A 17,294-nucleotide genomic window follows, 5' to 3' on the forward strand; every position below is an offset into this window, starting at 1 on the left:
GACACCCCCTAATAATACCCATGGCACTGATCTCCCAATGATAAAAGTGATACAGGGAGAAGGGGCCAGCGCTAACTCAAATCCCTGAGGCAACTACAAAAAAAAAAAAAGGATCATGGAAAGCTGCAAGAGGGGAGAAAGGCAGATGAAAGGAGACTTGATCAGGTCCATAATTTGGACATCCCCACCCCATCCGCCACAGCACACACATACACACACATTGAATTATATCAGTGTCCTGTATATGTACTCTTGCAAGCTTTTTTGCCTGGTTACTATGTTTTAGAACAAACAAATACAAAACAATGGAAGGGCCCTTTTTCTTTTAGAGCTGCAAGTCAGGAAAGAGGAAATCCTTTGGGCACAGACAGAACGTGTTGCCAAGTCACAAAAGAATTTATGAACTGAAAACAGGGCAAGAACTTCATTACTTGAAAAAAAAAATCAGTTTGTGGGCATGTCACTCCGGTGTTTCGTTTTGCTCTGTTTGCATCAAGTTTGTAAGACACGGCTGAAATCTATGTTATGTTAAAGATACAAAAACTTTAAAAACAGGTTGCAACAGCTGATTGTGACAGCAGGCTTCTAAGAAATTCAAAGCAAATATTCAATGAGGTAGCTTAAAGCAGTGCCAATCAGGACCTGGCCAAGATCCTACGGAGGTGCTCAGGGAGGTGAGCTAGAGAAGAATTATGGGAGATCAACCAGTATAATATCTGATAACGTATATATTTAACATTTAATATTTTACTGATTTTTTTAAAAAGTGCAAACATGATAAAAAGAAGTAAAATAAAGAAAAAAAATGTAAAGCATAAAAGCACCAGAGCCCGGAAGGACAAAAGTACAAAGAAGCACATGAATAAGGGCCTCAGATGATGATTTCAGGATTCGGGTAGGTTCATATGGAGAGAGGCATTGAGGTCCTGAGCCATTTAAGGCTTCATACATCAAAACCAGCACTTTGAATTGAGCCCGGAAACTAATTGTAGCCAGTGCAGTTGGACCTGGATCGGTGTAATATGCTTGAACTTTCTTGCCCTGATGAACAACCTGGCCACTGATTTCTGCACCAGCTGAAGTTTCTGAACCATCTTTAGAGACAGTCCTGTGAATAATGCATTGCAGTAATCTAACTTAGAGGTTACCAGAGCACAGACAACAGAAGCTAGAGAAAGGAAGGAAGGAAGGAAGGAAGGAAGGAAGGAAGGAAGGAAGGAAGGAAGCTAGCTGATGGAAGGCACTCCACGCCACTGAGGCCACTGAGCCCCAAGCGACAGCAAAAGACCCAGAAGTACCACCATCAACAGCAGGCAACAATGTTACTGTCCTAAAAGAAAATGAGATTAAAAATTAACAGGAATTTCGAGGTTGTTGAGGTTCAACGAGCATCAGCCAAGTAATTCTCTTTATGTTTGTTTAAATTACAAAATATTTAAACTTCAAGACAGAAAAGAACTGGAATTTACAAGATGAGCCTCTGTATATAAAACAGTTTATAACTTCAGTGAATATAGGAATCAGATGCACAGTGTACTCTTTGTTTTCTTTGCAACATGGGACTGACGCCAAAACCATTGGGTTTATTTCTTTATTTTAAAAAATATGTTCCTAGCTTGCATCAAAGCGGGAGGGGAGCAGATCCTAATCCCAACAGACAGCTTGACACTTGTCAAACTATTTTTAAAATGCCCACTATCTGTATACTGCATACTGAATTTGTCAGAGTACTGTTTTTCACTTGCAGGTAAAAAAAAAAGTACTCATTTGTACTCATTTCCTAATTTACTACTAGAGGATAGAAGTTGTCCATGGAAATGTTAACTTTACCTTGGAATCTTGGAGGTTTATCGTCTGGGACAAACAATGCCATACTGTCATATCCCAAGCAGTTTAATTTCAGTTCCAGATAAGCTATAAATACCGAGGGAGATTCCAGAGGAAATGCCTCCAAAACTTTAAGATTTAATAGGAGGCACTAAAGAAGGCCAATCTGCCTAGTTAAAAAACACAGGACCCGCAAACAAAGAGCCTTGATGACATCACTTAGTAAAATGCAAATCAATTTCCCACTTCTCCCTCCTGCTCACAATATATTGTGCCAGCACAAATGTGAGTGTAGTTTTTCAGTAGATCAATAGCTGCACTGTGGGTATCACCTTGACATGTTCAGCCTGTTTCTTTTTAAAGGGTACATCTGCTCTCCGACTGTGAGGAATGGAGCTATATAACCAGACGCTAACTTTTAAAACAGCAATAAAAAGTATCATTAAAACGGCTAGGCAGTGTTATAGAGGGGCAGGGGTTGTACCCTGAAAATAAATGGGGGGGGGAGTGCAAATCCCTTTCCAAGGGGTGTTCAAATTGGTTCAACCATGGGGTGAGGAGGAGTGTCTGTCACAGATAATTTATAGTAATTCCATCATTGCTACACATCCATCCATGGGGAAACAATGCTCATTAAAGCCAATTAAAAATCCAATTAAAAGCAACATTTTTGATCTGATATAAACTGGTTTGATTAATCTAGAAATTAATCTGATTAATGCTTTCAGCCCTAGAAAAATATAGTTCTAAACAAAGATAAATTGAGAGAGAAACACTGAAAAGGACAACCAAAGGTAAAGGTAAAGGTACACCTGACCATTAGGTTCAGTTGCAGACGACTCTGGGGTTGTGCGCTCATCTCGCTTTATAGGCCGAGGGAGCCGGCGTACAGCTTCCAGGTCATGTGGCCAGCATGACTTAGCCGCTTCTGGCGAACCAGAGCAGCGCATGGAAACGCCGTCTACCTTCCTGCCGGAGCGGTACCTATTTATCTACTTGCACTTTGACGTGCTTTCAAACTGCTAAGTTGACAGAAGTGGGGACCGAACAACAGGAGCTCACCCATCACGGGGATTCAAAACACCGACCTTCCGATTGGCAAGCCCTAGGCTCCGTGGTTTAGACCACAGCACCTCTATTGCATAAAAGTATGGGAAAAGCGAAATAATGCCAATGATCTGAACAGGGTTTCTTTACACCTAAACTTATATTGTCCACTATTTGAAACACTGAAGACACCATGGAAAAACCACAGGGTACTGGAACCAGCAGACTCATAGAACATTCAAACGGTTCAGGAATACCAGGAGTCCCAGAACTTATTTTACAAACAAGATATAGCTTAATGGCGAAGCAGATGTGCTACAGGTAGGAAGGGGTACATGGGTTGCTTCTGGAATTTCAAGCTGAAAGCTTTTCACATAACACAGACGGAAAGGGGTCTTGCCAGATGTCCTTGATACCTGCAGCTATTCAGAAGACATATTACACATTAGGTTAAGTAAGCAATTTTTAAAGCCCCACCTTCAGGCTTTCTACACTTGCAAAATCACACATGTGGGGGCAAATGAGTGCAGAAGGCGCCTCACTTCAGAGGGCAATGGAAAAGTACATAAGAACCTGCTGGATCAGGCCAATAGTTGTATTTGTTTATGAACAGAACTAAATAAAACAGAATTGTGCACAGTTGTTTCCTTCTCCTATCCCCTGGAAGAGCAGCATGTGCGTGTTTTGCTGATTGCCATTAAACAATTTTAAACAGCTGATATTAGGAATTGAATGCCGCAGTCTTGCCAAATGACTTGGAATAAACAGATAAAATATTTATGCTAACAGGCCCAGATCTTCCAGGCCAATGAAGCTGTGCTTGGCTCCAATCTGGAGTCAGAGAATGGGAGCCAGGGTGTGATGTGCAGCCGGGAGAAGCAAGTTTCAGAATGCCAGTCCAGGCAAATATAGGCCCAAGGTGAAGGGCCCAAGGTGGAAATTATATCTGACTGCACTAAGCATTGGCCATAGTGCCCTTCTGGAAGGACTCTGGGGTGGGAGGGAGATAATGCTCTGCTCCTACCTACAGGGTCATTGCCAGAAAGCAGCACTAGGGGGCTGTTCCTCAATCCCATGGCTTTTGAACTGTGGGGTCCTATAAAAGTCCATTCTGTTTCCTACAGCTATACGAAACCACTGGGATATGGAGCATGGTATAATCAGTAAGTTAATGACACACAGCTATATCTGAATCAGGAGGTGCTGTGTAGGGTGTCGTGCCATATCTATGTATTTCAAGTTATAAGTGCACCTGCTTCTGGCCAGAATTATATCTGTACATCACCAGCATTCCTTATTGCCCTTGGTTTTCACCATCCCTTCTTTCTGTCATAGTCCAGCTGTTCCCTTTTTTTTCAGGGGCCATCCAGAGTTCTATTCTTTTATTTCTTCTGCCCTATTTCACATATTAATGCACTGCCTTCTCTGCCCTGCACTTGTCCTTGCCTCCACTCATCCTGCTTTCATCATTTTCTTTGGCCTCTGAAAACAAAAGGAGATGAAAACATTTGGTTTTGTTTGAAGCAAGGAAAGAACAGGGATTTTAAGAGAACCTCAAGCTGCTTCTCAAGATTTCCTCAAGAAACCTCAAGATTTCTTCTTCTTTGGCGATCACTTGTAGCCAAGTAAGATTGTCTTCCATGAACACAGTCTTAACAGTGTGTCTGTAGGTGACTGTGAAGGCCAATTCTGGATCCACACATCCTTCTACAGTGGGAACATAGGTTTCCGGACGGGAGTTGATCATGGTGTTTGCCAAACATGCCTTCCTCTTAGCATGTTTCTCCCTTTTGTCCTTTTGCCATGGGCATCTTCAAAGCCCATGACACCTTTGGTAAAGCCTGTTCTCCAACTGGAGCACTTGCAGGTCAGTGTTTCCCAACTGTCAGTGTTTATACGTACTACATTTTTTTGGATTTGCCTTGAGAGAGTCTTTTAACCTCTTTTGTTGACCACCAGCATTACACTTTCCATTTTTAAGTTTGGAATAGATTACTTGCTTTGGAAGACGATAATCAGGTATCTGAATAAAATAACCAGTCCAACAAAGTTGATGTTGAAAAATCATTGCTTCAACACTGGTGATCTATGCTTCATTCAGTACACCATACACAAAGCGCAACAGGCTGAATGATAATAACTGTGAAAATTTTACTGGTTATTTCCTATCGTAAAGGTGTAGCCCAGTATGTGCAACATAAACGATTCATATGTACAGTGTATAACCTATGAGGCTAATTCCAATATTAATACACTTCTTTTTTTCTTATATGTTCTGACTGTTTGTTCTTATAAGTTCCTGTACACAACTGTCCCGGATTTGGGGGTACTGCAAGCTCATTTCTAATTTGTTTTTGCAGAATTTATGAGAGGACCTCAGCAGCTACGGGGGAGTTGTGGTTAAGGAGATGCTGGTAGTGTTCTTTCCAGCACAATGCAATAGCTTCTTTATGTTACAGAAGTGTGTTACCATCTGTTTAGGCATAGGGGGCGTATGCCATGATTTATTGGCCCATAGATGGTCTCTGTGACTTTAAATAAATTCTTTGCATCTTGAGTGTTGGCTAAGTGCTGGATCTCTTGAGCTTTTTTATCCACTAGGTATTCTTTAGTTCTCTGGTTCTTCTTTGAAGCTCATCCTTAACATTGGCATACATTTTTTTCTTAGTGGTGCAGTTTCTATCTCTTTGCCAAATCTGAAAGGCCTTCCTTTTCTTGTCAATAATGTGTTGAATCTCACTATCATTATCATCAAACCAGTCCTGGTGTTTCTTGGTTTGGTACCCAATAGTTTGTTCACAGGCTACAATAATGGATGTTTTTAGCTTGGTCCAGTATTCCTTGATGTTATCAGGGAACTCCGAAAGCAGATGGTCCTTAAGAGTTGTTTGGAAGCAATCCTGCTTAATAGGATCTTTGAAGGGCTTGAGAGTTGATTTTGTGCCTTGGTTTCCTTCCTTGAAGCGTGTGTTTAGGTATAATATTGACAGCCATCATGGAACATATTAATCGGTGATCTGTTCAGCAGTCATTGGCACTCGTCATAGCTCTGGTAAGGAGCACATCACGGCAATATTCAGCTAGGACAATTACATAGTCTAAGAGCTGCCTAGCAGTTTGAAAGCACATCGAAGTGCAAACAGATAAATAGGTACTGCTCCGGCGGGAAGGTAAACGGCGTTTCCATGCGCTCCTCTGGTTCGCCATGCTGGCAACATGACCCGGAAGCTGTACGCCAGCTCTCTCGGCCAATAAAGCGAGATGAGCGCTGCAACCCCAGAGTCGTCCGCGACTGGACCTAATGGTCAGGGGTTCCTTTACCTTTAAGAGGTGCCAGTGGTTCAACTGACGGTGCCTCCATTATGTTTTTAATTCATTTATTTTGTCGAAAGAGTTGGTAATAACAAGGTTGTGCACTGCATATATAGTCAAAAGTAAGATTCCGTTCTGGTTGCTGTTGCCAGTTCCTTCTTTCCCTGAGAACCAGTGTGGTGTAGTGTTTAAGAGCGGTAGACTTGTAATCTGGTGAACTGGGTTCGCGTCTCCGCTCCTCCACATGCAGCTGCTGGGTGACCTTGGGCTAGTCACACTTCTTTGAAGTTTCTCAGCCCCACTCACCTCACAAAGTGTTTGTTGTGGGGGAGGAAGGGAAAGGAGAATGTTAGCTGCTTTGAGACTCCTTCGGGTAGTGATAAAGCGGGATATCAAAACCAAATTATTCTTCTTCTTCCCAATAGTCACAGGCCACAGATCGAAATCTTGCCAAACTCTTGCATTAAAATTACCCAGGGGGCTTGACAGCATCATTCTGATGAGTCTGCTGCTGTCTGTGGCAATCACACATTCCCCTTGGGACTCCGCTAACTTACCGTATTTTTTGCTCTATAAGACTCACTTTTTTCCTCCTAAAAAGTAAGGGGAAATGTGTGTGCGTCTTATGGGGCGAATGCAGGCTGCGCAGCTATCCCAGAAGCCAGAACAGCAAGAGGGATTGCTGCTTTCACTGCGCAGAGATCCCTCTTGCTGTTCTAGCTTCTGAGATTCGGAATATTTTTTTTCTTGTTTTCCTCCTCCAAAAACTAGGTGCGTCTTGTGGCCTGGTGCGTCTTATAGAGCGAAAAATACGGTAATTCATCACTTGGGAGACATTCTCACAAACAAAAATAAATCTCCCCCATTGAAGCTTGCTGTTGTGCAGTGATAATGTTTCTGCTGTACTCTGCTCAGCAATGGGTGAAGAAAATTGGGGTGGGGGAGATATTGTCCCATTATGTACTGAAGCAGCTGCTCAAGACTCCTTTGAAAGTTATCCCATTCCTACCCATCCTCCATGATTTTCAGATTTTGCCTCATAAGAGCCCTGTGAATTAGGATAGGCTGAGAAATACTGATTTGCCCAAGTGAGGTGGATGTAAATATTAAGCTGAGATTCAAACATCCAGACATGGTCAATGAAGAGAGAACTTAATGCTTTATTCTGTTAAGTGTTTTATAACGTTCTGATTAACAGCACTAACTCAAAAATAAATTAATTTCACACATGTAAAATGTGTTGTTCTTCAGCTAATGTCGCTTAATCTAATTTAAAATTACAGAAGAGGAAGGAGCAAAATGGTAGGTTTGTTTATATGAGGGCAATGTAATAATATTTGGCTCAAGAGATAGTGACTGAAATAATTTTGTTTTCTTGGAACCAAAAACATGCTGGTTCTAACTGCTGTTTTGTTTTGTTTCATTGCCATGCAATTAAATAGAATTTACCTCCAGAACGCAGTGCTTCCAAACACCACCATGTTTGGTGCAACATATCAAATAATAGCATTTAGAGATGTGCTATACATACAGATATGCATGAATCCTTATGTTCCTTTTAATAGGTTTGCTATAAAAGGAACAACTGTGTCAGGGGAGAAAACCCATGAAGTATGTGCCATTTCCGTATTGCCCTTTTCTATATGTGAAGTTGATTAAAAAGAAAAAAGAAAAGACTACAGCCATTCAATTTTCTAGAGTTCTGGAGCTAGAAGAACTATTCCAGAGAATTCTATGCAAATGTGATATTGTTAACTGGAAAACTCATTCACTTGGTTTCTTTAGGTCTTATACTAAGTAATATCTCATGCTTTGGGTATTATGATTTAAGAAAGATTTGGGGGAAAACAACTAATTATAACGGATCAAGAACGCTTTGCAGACTGAAAACTAGGCATTTAAAACATGGGGGCAAAGGTTATTACAGCCAAGCACAACATTCATGAAATTATCAAGCTCACACAGAAGTTGTATACTTTCACCATTGGCAGTTTTCTTAGCTTCTCTTCTCAGAACATGCAGGGTCTCTTAGTGATCTTATTTCTCAATTTCAGACATCTTACATAAAGTACTTCTCACAGGAGATGGGGAACAACCTTATTTGGCAAGATTAGGAATTTCTGACTCATTTCATTTCACCCCAGGATAAACAGCAGTGGTATTATCTACGGTCAGGAAAGAGAAATCATGGAAGCTGAAACACCCTGGAATTCTTTGATCATGGGATCTTAGGAAACAGCAGTACAATAACCTTTTTAGTTTGTATAAAGATGTCTAGGTGTAGCTATTGTCTCAAACCTGTTTCATGTATCTTTCATACTGGAACTTGTTGCAGAAAAACAGAAATATCAATTCTACACAACTTAAACTTTACTGAACTTAACCTCTACAAAAGTAAACAGCCCAAAGAATCTCTACCAGCACAACTGTAGCTGCGAGTACAAGCCGTAAGCAAGGTTTGGTTGGGGGTTTGCAATCCATGGTTTGTCTGGAGTGAGGCAAACCACATGCCACAAACCACAATCTCCTTCCTTGGAATCCTCACACTCATGCATTTCCACTAAGCCATGGTTTGGCATAGCATCATGTGTGAACCAGTTTATGCATTCTGACGATATACGTCCCATTTGAAAACTGGGGGGGGGGGGGCACTGTGGCACTGCAATCAGCGGCTAGCCTAAGGTCAATTAGTGCATCTATAGAAAATAATTCTTAAGCAGAAATAAATAATAGACTCATTATAAGTATGTGCAGAATCCTTTCCCAATGAAAGTAACTGCATTAAGAAGACTGAGTTCTTCATTTATCAGAAAGGGACACCTGATTGTGATGTCAGACAGAAGATTACAATTTCTGATAGACTCTGTGGAAGAGAAATGGAAAATATGCTCTTGTTCATTGTGCATACCATTTGTCTCCCTTCATGGCCCCACAGCACAATCCTAACCATGTCGACCCACACCTAAGTCCTATTGAATTCAACCAGACCAATATCCAGAGGTACCCACTACTATGTGATACATCCCAGGATTCCATCCTGCTTTTGAAAATGGACTCATGGTTTGAACTCTGGTGATCCTTGGCATGTGGAGGATGAAGGAAGATTACACAGACCAAAAAAAGGGAATGTGGGGGTGCGAGCCATTTGTGGAAAATTTTCTAGAAGGAAAGAGGATACGAAAACCGGATGTAAACCATTGTGAGAAGCAAAGCAGAGGGTGTGTTTTAAAAATGTAGCCGTTTTCTGGCAATGGAGATGCAGTCAGTGCTTAACATATTTAAAGAGAAGGGTGCTGGGGCTTTAAGCCATGTGCAAGACAGGATAGATAGATAGATAGATAGATAGATAGATAGATAGATAGATAGATAATACTACCCTATAATCTGTTCTTCCGTTTTACACTTAGAACAGAGGAGCAGGTTGCCTCTGAACACTTGCTAGCTCAGTTTATTCAAGGGCCAAGCCTATAGTATCCTCCCTCCTGGTTTTTCCTCCTTTCCACCTTCCTTGTTCCAGCAGCCCAGCTCATGTAATAAAAAATGTATTTTTAAAATAAATATAATGATGATGATGATGATGATGTGCTGTCTTCTACTATGCTGAATTCCCCCCCCCCCCCAAATATTCATCCTGTTTTGTGGAACGTCCATTTTTTATTATACAACAATTAATAATGTATAGGAGTGAAAAATGGGCTGAACACGTTTTTCTTGCATAAGATCCTCCTTGTCATGCATCCCCAGTAGGAGGGGAGGTTCAGAGAAAATGGGTCAATAATAATGCGTCTAATACTTAACATTTTACACTGAGGATTCTCGGAGGGAAGTTAAAAAGGGAAAATAGCGTTTTAAATTTTTGGAGCTTGTCTCACTGAAAAGTGTATGTCATATAGCTGATTGCTATAGGTCTTCAATAATTCTGCTTTTTCGTAAGATAAAGAATGCAAACAATTCAGAAGTTCGTTTACAGATTTGATGAGTGTTTCTGTTTGGATACCTAGTCCGTGGACCCCAGTTAGCATAGGCATCAATGCATAAGGAAATGTAGCTGCATCGTGTCAAAGACATAAATTTGGCCTGCTAAGAGCGTTTGCCAGAGTGGAAAAGTAAAGCATCAATACAGGATATAATGGGATTTGGAGCTCCAAAAATCAGAGCACCATTGCTGGAACCTTTTTGTTCAGACCTGCTATTGAGCACTATAGACTATAACAAGCATCCAAGCAAAATTAGGCCTAGCTGCAGCTGCCCTATGCAGATCTGCCTAGAGATTGCGATGTTAATAAAAGCTCTGTAAAAGCATTAATGAGAATTTCCATAATTTTTGTTCGTAAAGGTTTTCCTTCCTCTTCAAGATTAGCTCTTTATTGCTATAGAAACTAGGAAGGTTACGGCTCTCATCAGTCACCAGAAAAAAATGTAATACAAGGTTGTGTTGCCACGTCTTCCAGGCTCCTTATTTATTAAATTTGTATATTGCCCTTAATCCAAAGATCACAGGGTGGTTCACAACATAAAAATGCTAAATGGGAACACAATGTGCATCATAAACAGAAACAATCCCTTGATGCAGCCCTACATTTCCTTAAAACATTTAAGTCCTGTGCTAATCTGGTTTGACCCTTCTTGATCTGGAACATCTTGTAGGCAACAAAAAAATTGCAACCCAGTTTATGAGAGGAGGAGGCCAGTGCCTTCAAAGGCAGCAAGCCAAGGGAGAGCTATGGCAGGGTGATTAGTTGGGGAAAGGCCACCAGAAGGAAGAGGCCTGAGGAGGCAAGAAAAATTGTGATGGTAAAGAAGGCAATGTGAACCTTTGGTTGTAGCCCTCTAATGCATAACATTTATTTTATTTATTTAAAGGATGCATGTGAATAATCTTATTTGTATGCTGCCTTTCCACAGTTCAAAGCACACTCAAGGCAGCTTGCAACATGAACAAATACATCACTACAATGTAACAAAAGTGGTCATAAGCAATAAATTAAACATTTTTAATTGTATATATATATATAAACCAAACCGAAAAATTTCCACATAAATCACAACAAAATCTAAAATAAAGATACAAAAGAAAAAAGGCAACAACCGCACTCAACAAACTCCTCCAAACAATATCCCTGACCTTCATAAAACACAGAAATAAAACCATGTTAGAGAGGGGCTACAATCCAAGGCATGATTCTTCCTTTGTTTTTTGGAAACAAGTCCCATTGGAATAAATGGAACATAGGAACTTTAGTGGAACCTGGTCCATCTGGCCCGGAATCCTGTTTCCAAAATGCTATATCAAAGGTCTCCAATGCGTAAGTCAAGAAAACTTATTTTACATAATCTCATTTGTGTTACCAGCCTAGGAAAATGAATAATACTCCTTCTATAAGGCTATCAGGCCCAGCTTCTGAATACACAAGATATCCATAATTAAATATTGATTTTACATTCCAGCTACTCATTATCTCATAGTATGCCACATCCTGTGAGCTAAACAATAATTATTAATTTGTCTAGCGGATAGGGTGTTGACCTACAAACTTAAACCAGGTTAACTCAAGAGATCTTAGAACAAACTTCAAAATGTTTTGTGCAAACATTGTATTAGTTTACACAACCTGATGTTCTGGGCATGTAGAAACATGTGGTTTTGATTCAGCCTTTATGGGATTTTTTTCCCTGACAGAATACTATACTGGTACTGAATGCACAATGTTCCAATAAGTGAAATAATAGAATAGTCTCCCGCTACCTACTGCCTACTTCCAATTCACCCCTTTTCTGTTCTTTACCTTTTTTCTGTTTTTCAACTATTTTCCCCTGCAGTCAGGAACCCACCTTTCTCAAGAACCAGGAACACAGATATAAGATTATAATGTAGATACTATACAGGAGCAGATGGCACAGTGGGTCAGTGCATCTAGCTGTTAAGCAGAAGGTTGGTGGTTCGAGCCCACCCAGAAATGGCTGTGGGCAGGATTCCTGCATGGGAGGGGGTTGGACTAGATGACTCTCTTACAACTCTAAAATTATCTTTGATTCTATAATCTGAATGATCAATACAAATCAATGCTCCATAGTATACCTGGAATTCTGCTGCGCGTAGTGGAAATAAAATCGAAATTCCAGAAATATTTAATGGCCATCTGATACAGTATTCAAGATGGAGAACAACAGTATTAAAATATTTATATTTTATATTTCAGTAAACAACAGCAATGAAATAGTCTTCAAATAAACTTCAAAGCGCCAACAGATTCATCTGATAACCTCTAGAGGCCAATCTTGGAAAACCCAATTCAAATTTTTCAACTGTAATCAAAGAATGCTTCTTCCTGGCTTGCCGATTTTCTAGCATACCTTTTTTTTTTTTTGTGGGGAGTATAATTCAGTTGTGAGAGCTCCCCCTGCCCAGTCTGAAGAGGGAGAAGCCAGATGCAAGCTCACCATTCAGTGAGAACCAGAACCAAGAACTACTGTTGTGATGAAAAGTGAGGCCAGAACTGCTATGAAATAATGTCAGACTTGTTTCTAGGTGCATCACTTATTCTTTGGCATACGATTAGGCACTGAATTATGATGAAAACTGCAATTACTCTCAATTGTAATCAGCAGCTGCCACATCCTGCCATCCAATGTGAAGTTGTTAAGGTGCCCATCATTCTAACTTGTTGTTTCAGGTTATCATCAAATGGAAGTACAAAACAACAGTTCCAGGTCCATTTTTTCCTAGCCTCTTTGAGCTCACCTCTGTCTATTAAGCGTCTTATGTATGGACACAGAAATGAGTCACTTGGTAAACACAGAGCCATGGGAATATTCCCACCCCTTCTCTAGCAGGAGTGCTTAAAGGAAACACTTTCAGCTTCTTACTGTAGGTTGAATATAAACTAGTATTATATAGGAGGCATGTGGGAGTAATTCATGTCATCAGTGACATCTAAAGTTCCAAACTCAAATGTTGCATTAATTAACATAACACATGTTTTAATATATTCCAAATCTGTTGACAGCTCATCAAAACACTCCAAAGCTGACCTTACAACATACTTGAGAAACAAGCTTTAGAAAAATTGCCCTATCACAGAGTTCAACCGAGTTTTAGCTACATTTTCACGTGCTGCTGGCAGAAAAGAACCAAAGGAATTTCAGTTACGACAACAGTACGTTTTGCTCTTTCAACACAGCTCTAAACCACCGAACAAATGAAATACATGAAATGTTGCTCATTGCCAATCTCTAACACGGAGATGGATAGTGTTGCAATAGTCTTGCATAAAGTATGTAGCAATGGCATGGCAATTACTGAGTTTTAGATTAAGGTGGTATGGTTTAATGCTCTCATCTCTCAGGTGGACTTCCACACTTGGACAAAAAAATGATGAATTCTGATTAAGTAACTATAATTTAATTTTTAGTTAACATGAATGGCAGGCTAGGTGCTTGGTAGAAATCCACAGCGAATGAGGAGTATTAACAGCCACTAATAGAGAAGATCGCTTAACTTATGGTTTCCTGCCTTATTTTTCTTCATCGGCTATCATTTCACTTATTACTTTATGCTTAAATAACTATCTGAAGCAAAATAGTTATAACAGGCCTGGGCATTTGTAACCTCGGTTCTCTGGAACTCTTGCCCTTTGTCTCAACTCTGAGCAATAAGCACTGGCGGAGGAAGTGGGGTGCAAGGGGGTGTGGTCCGCCCTGGGTGTCATCCCTGAGGGGGGGTTAGCCCCGCCCCCGGGTGCACAGCCTGTGCGTCGCTCCGGGTGCTGGAGCAACTAGCTCCGCCTCTGGCAATGAGCAATGTTACTATTACAAGGAATCAGAGGAATCCAGAATAGCCCAATCTAAGTATCAGGTGCCTACCAAATATCTTCCACACCTTGACCAGAATGCATAGCCTTGGCCACATCTCAGGCAAGTATATACCTCCATACTCTTAATGAGACATTATGCAAAAAGTTACAGAGGGATTTCTCTAGCAAGTACCTTACCCTCCTCCCTCCCCCAACTAGAGCAAGGTGCCCCAAGTCAGTCTCACCTTCCACTAAAAAATTGCATTGGTGGTTCAGTGGTAGAATTCTCACCTGCCACGAAAAATTTGCTTAAGTTTTGTAAAACAAAAGTGTTGGATTCTTAATTCAATCACATCAAAATAGAATGAATTCAGATTACAGATGGTGCAAAATGTATAGCACTCAACAGTTTTCTTATCTAAATTCTTGCATGTTCCACTTTCATGGGTCTTACCTCAGTCTATCTTCTTCTTTCTTGCGGAGGGTGAAATCTCGCTGGACCACCTGCAAGACATGCTCCGCTTCATCATCAGTCAAGCCAGACAAGTCTAGCTTCCTCCCCATGGTTAGTTCTATCTTCAATGCAATCAATTAACGAAAGGAACCTAAACCACAAAAGGAAACAAGATAAAGAATGTAAAAACTAAAAACTCACTGCAGGTCTCCAGTTGAGCTCCTAAAAATTAAAAAAAGAATACTCATTTAAAAACTGGTATAATTCACAAGAGGGTGAATCTTTTTTATATATGTAGAATCAATGTACATCTCAGGCCTACAGTTCTTACAAGTCAAACTGCATGTCAACTTCCAGCTCAAGGAAAATATTCACCAGATTGATCAACAAAACAAAATGTACCTCAAAGCAGTTTCAGGGAGCTGCAATTTAGAGAAGTTTGCATGGCAATGGCAGGTAGATGCTCATCTCTTTCTCTGCAGTTTTGTTTTCTTACCCCTTCAAGCTGCTTTTCTCCCCATGGTGTGGTAAAAAGGTACAGATAACTGTCCTTTTTCATACCAAGAGCAAAAAGTAGTTTGAAGTGTGTGCCAGCATGGGGGTGGGGAGCAAAATGTATGGCAAAGACAATATTTTTTAAACCTCTTTTGTTCTCACCAAGGTCCCTTCCATACAACCTGTTTATTGAGCATTCATCTTGGGTTTTTTTGCAGAGAGCTTAGATGGCATTGCATTGAGTGTTATCCGTCACTTTCCAGTGCATTTTCCTGCCATTCTGCTTATCCTAAAAAGTCCAATCTTTTCGCCTAAAGGGTTTGCTGTGCAAAAGCTCCCAATCCACTTTAACTGTGAAACCGAGATCTGGCACAGTCTAGAACTGCCCTGCTGAATCTGTTTCTGAAATGTTATAGTTCAAAATGTCTAATGCTCCTCTCTCCCTCTAAAACAAAAACAAAAAACCTTCACATAGAAAACTAGTATGTTAGGATTATGTTCAGGATTATAGGCAACCATTTCCCAAGATATTCAGTTATACTGTACAGTGGTACCTCAGGTTAAGTACTTAACTCGTTCCGGAGGTCCGTTCTTAACCTGAAACTGTTCTTAACCTGAAGCACCACTTTAGTTAATGGGGCCTCCTGCTGCTGCCACGCCGCCGGAGCACAATTTCTGTTCTCATCCTGAAGCCAAGTTCTTAAGCTGAGGTACAATTTCTGGGTTAGCAGAGTCTGTAACCTGAAGCGTATGTAACCCGAGGTACCACTGTACTACCACCCAACTCAATCAGCAGTCTGTATTCACTAAGCATGCTCAGTCTTCATTTTTTTGGGGGGGGGGGGAATCCTTTAAAAAAAAAAATTACCCAGCTGCAAACCTTATATATTTTGTTGGAAATTATTATTTAGTTATGAGCATGTGGTTTAAATACTTACGCATGTTGTGTTTTATTGAATAATTGTATACCACCTTGAATCCTTTGAGATGAAGGGCAGTTTTAAAGTGTAACAAATGCACGATTTGGGGGTTCCTCCAAGCCTACTGAGACCTCCGCCTTGCAGGTGGATGGACCTGTTTCAACTATGAAGAGATCCACACTCAAAAGAATGAGTTTGCTGTTAGTAAACAGGAAATGCTACATTTGGAAAGTGGCTTTGAAATTTCCTTACAATCAGATTCTAGATGCCAAATGCAAGTTATTACATGCAAGATTTGGAGGACAGAAGTAATCAAAGCTACTTAATTCTGAACAAGAAACTGAGACTGCTCAAGCACTTTGAGTAGTGCTGCCTTAGCCTTTGATCCTCAAGGCAATCCAATAATAAGCCTGTCCATAAAGCTAGAACTAATGAACCACACACACAACTCCAGTAAAAATGTGTGTGTGTGTGTGTGTGTGCGCGCACACACACACACACACACACACACACACGGAAATGGGCATGAGTTGTTTAATTACTATGGAAAAAACCCAAACCAAATTCTCAGTTCCCATTTTTATTTTCCCCACAGTACTGGCTATTAATTTATGTACATAGCCAACAGAAGAAGGCACCATGAGTGAAATTAGCAAAGGGGGGGGGGGTGGATTTCAGTATTACTGGCAATACAGTGTTCCACTGTTGTGAATCAGATCTACACACAAAAAAGCATGAAAACAAAAGAACAGACACATCACGCAAATACTAAGTTTAGCTGGTGAAAATGGGAGTGACCAGATAATTTGGTCCACCTAGGTCAACAGTTCTGCCAGCCATCATCATTTAAGTTCCATGAACATTATTCAGCTTCGGCTCATGTTTGCAGGGCCAGACCAGGACTGATGCAGCTGCTTATGGGTCAGAAGATAATGAGATGCAGAGCTGATCATGTGAGGTAAATGGCTAATAGGCTAGGACAGTGGTTCCCAATTGGGGGTCTGTGTAACCCACCCAGGGGGTCTGTGGCACCATTCACATAACAAAAACTACCACAGTGGTATCAACATTTTCAGAAGTTTGGCTTTTGAAAAACAGGGGGTCTGCAGTACGTAGCTAATTGGGAACCACTGGGCTAGGATATGGGAGAATAAGTGAGTCATCTTTTTCAAAAGTCTCCTAGCTTACTGGCCATGTACCTGCAACCACACCCTATTTAACAGTAGTAGTAGTAGTAGTAGTAGTAGTGTATTTATACCCCACCCATCTGAGTTGCCCCAGCCACACTGAGCAGCTTCCAGCATATATAAAAATACAATAAAACATTAAACATTTAAAAACTTCCCTATACAGGAAGTATATGGTTTTCCCAGTAACGATGTATGGAAATGAGAGCTGGACCATAAAGAAGGCTGATCGCTGAAGAATTGATGCTTTTGAATTATG

At 40.6% G+C, this 17,294-nt stretch overlaps 1 protein-coding gene across 7 annotated transcripts in view; it reads right to left on the reverse strand.

Moving 5' to 3' along the window:
- The window catches only part of MYRIP (myosin VIIA and Rab interacting protein), a 144,889-nt gene that overhangs the window by 109,691 nt on the left and 17,904 nt on the right, over positions 1 to 17,294 (reverse strand). For all 7 annotated transcript variants that reach the window (XM_080975782.1, XM_080975786.1, XM_080975781.1 and 4 more), the window contains exon 2: positions 14,434 to 14,584. In XM_080975782.1, the coding sequence (XP_080831908.1) occupies positions 14,434 to 14,543 (110 nt within the window). In that variant the 5' untranslated portion in view covers positions 14,544 to 14,584. The remainder of the gene's footprint in view (positions 1 to 14,433; positions 14,585 to 17,294) is intronic.

This window comes from Podarcis pityusensis (assembly GCF_964106645.2).
Source record: "Podarcis pityusensis genome assembly, chromosome: 12".
Taxonomy (NCBI): domain Eukaryota; kingdom Metazoa; phylum Chordata; class Lepidosauria; order Squamata; family Lacertidae; genus Podarcis; species Podarcis pityusensis.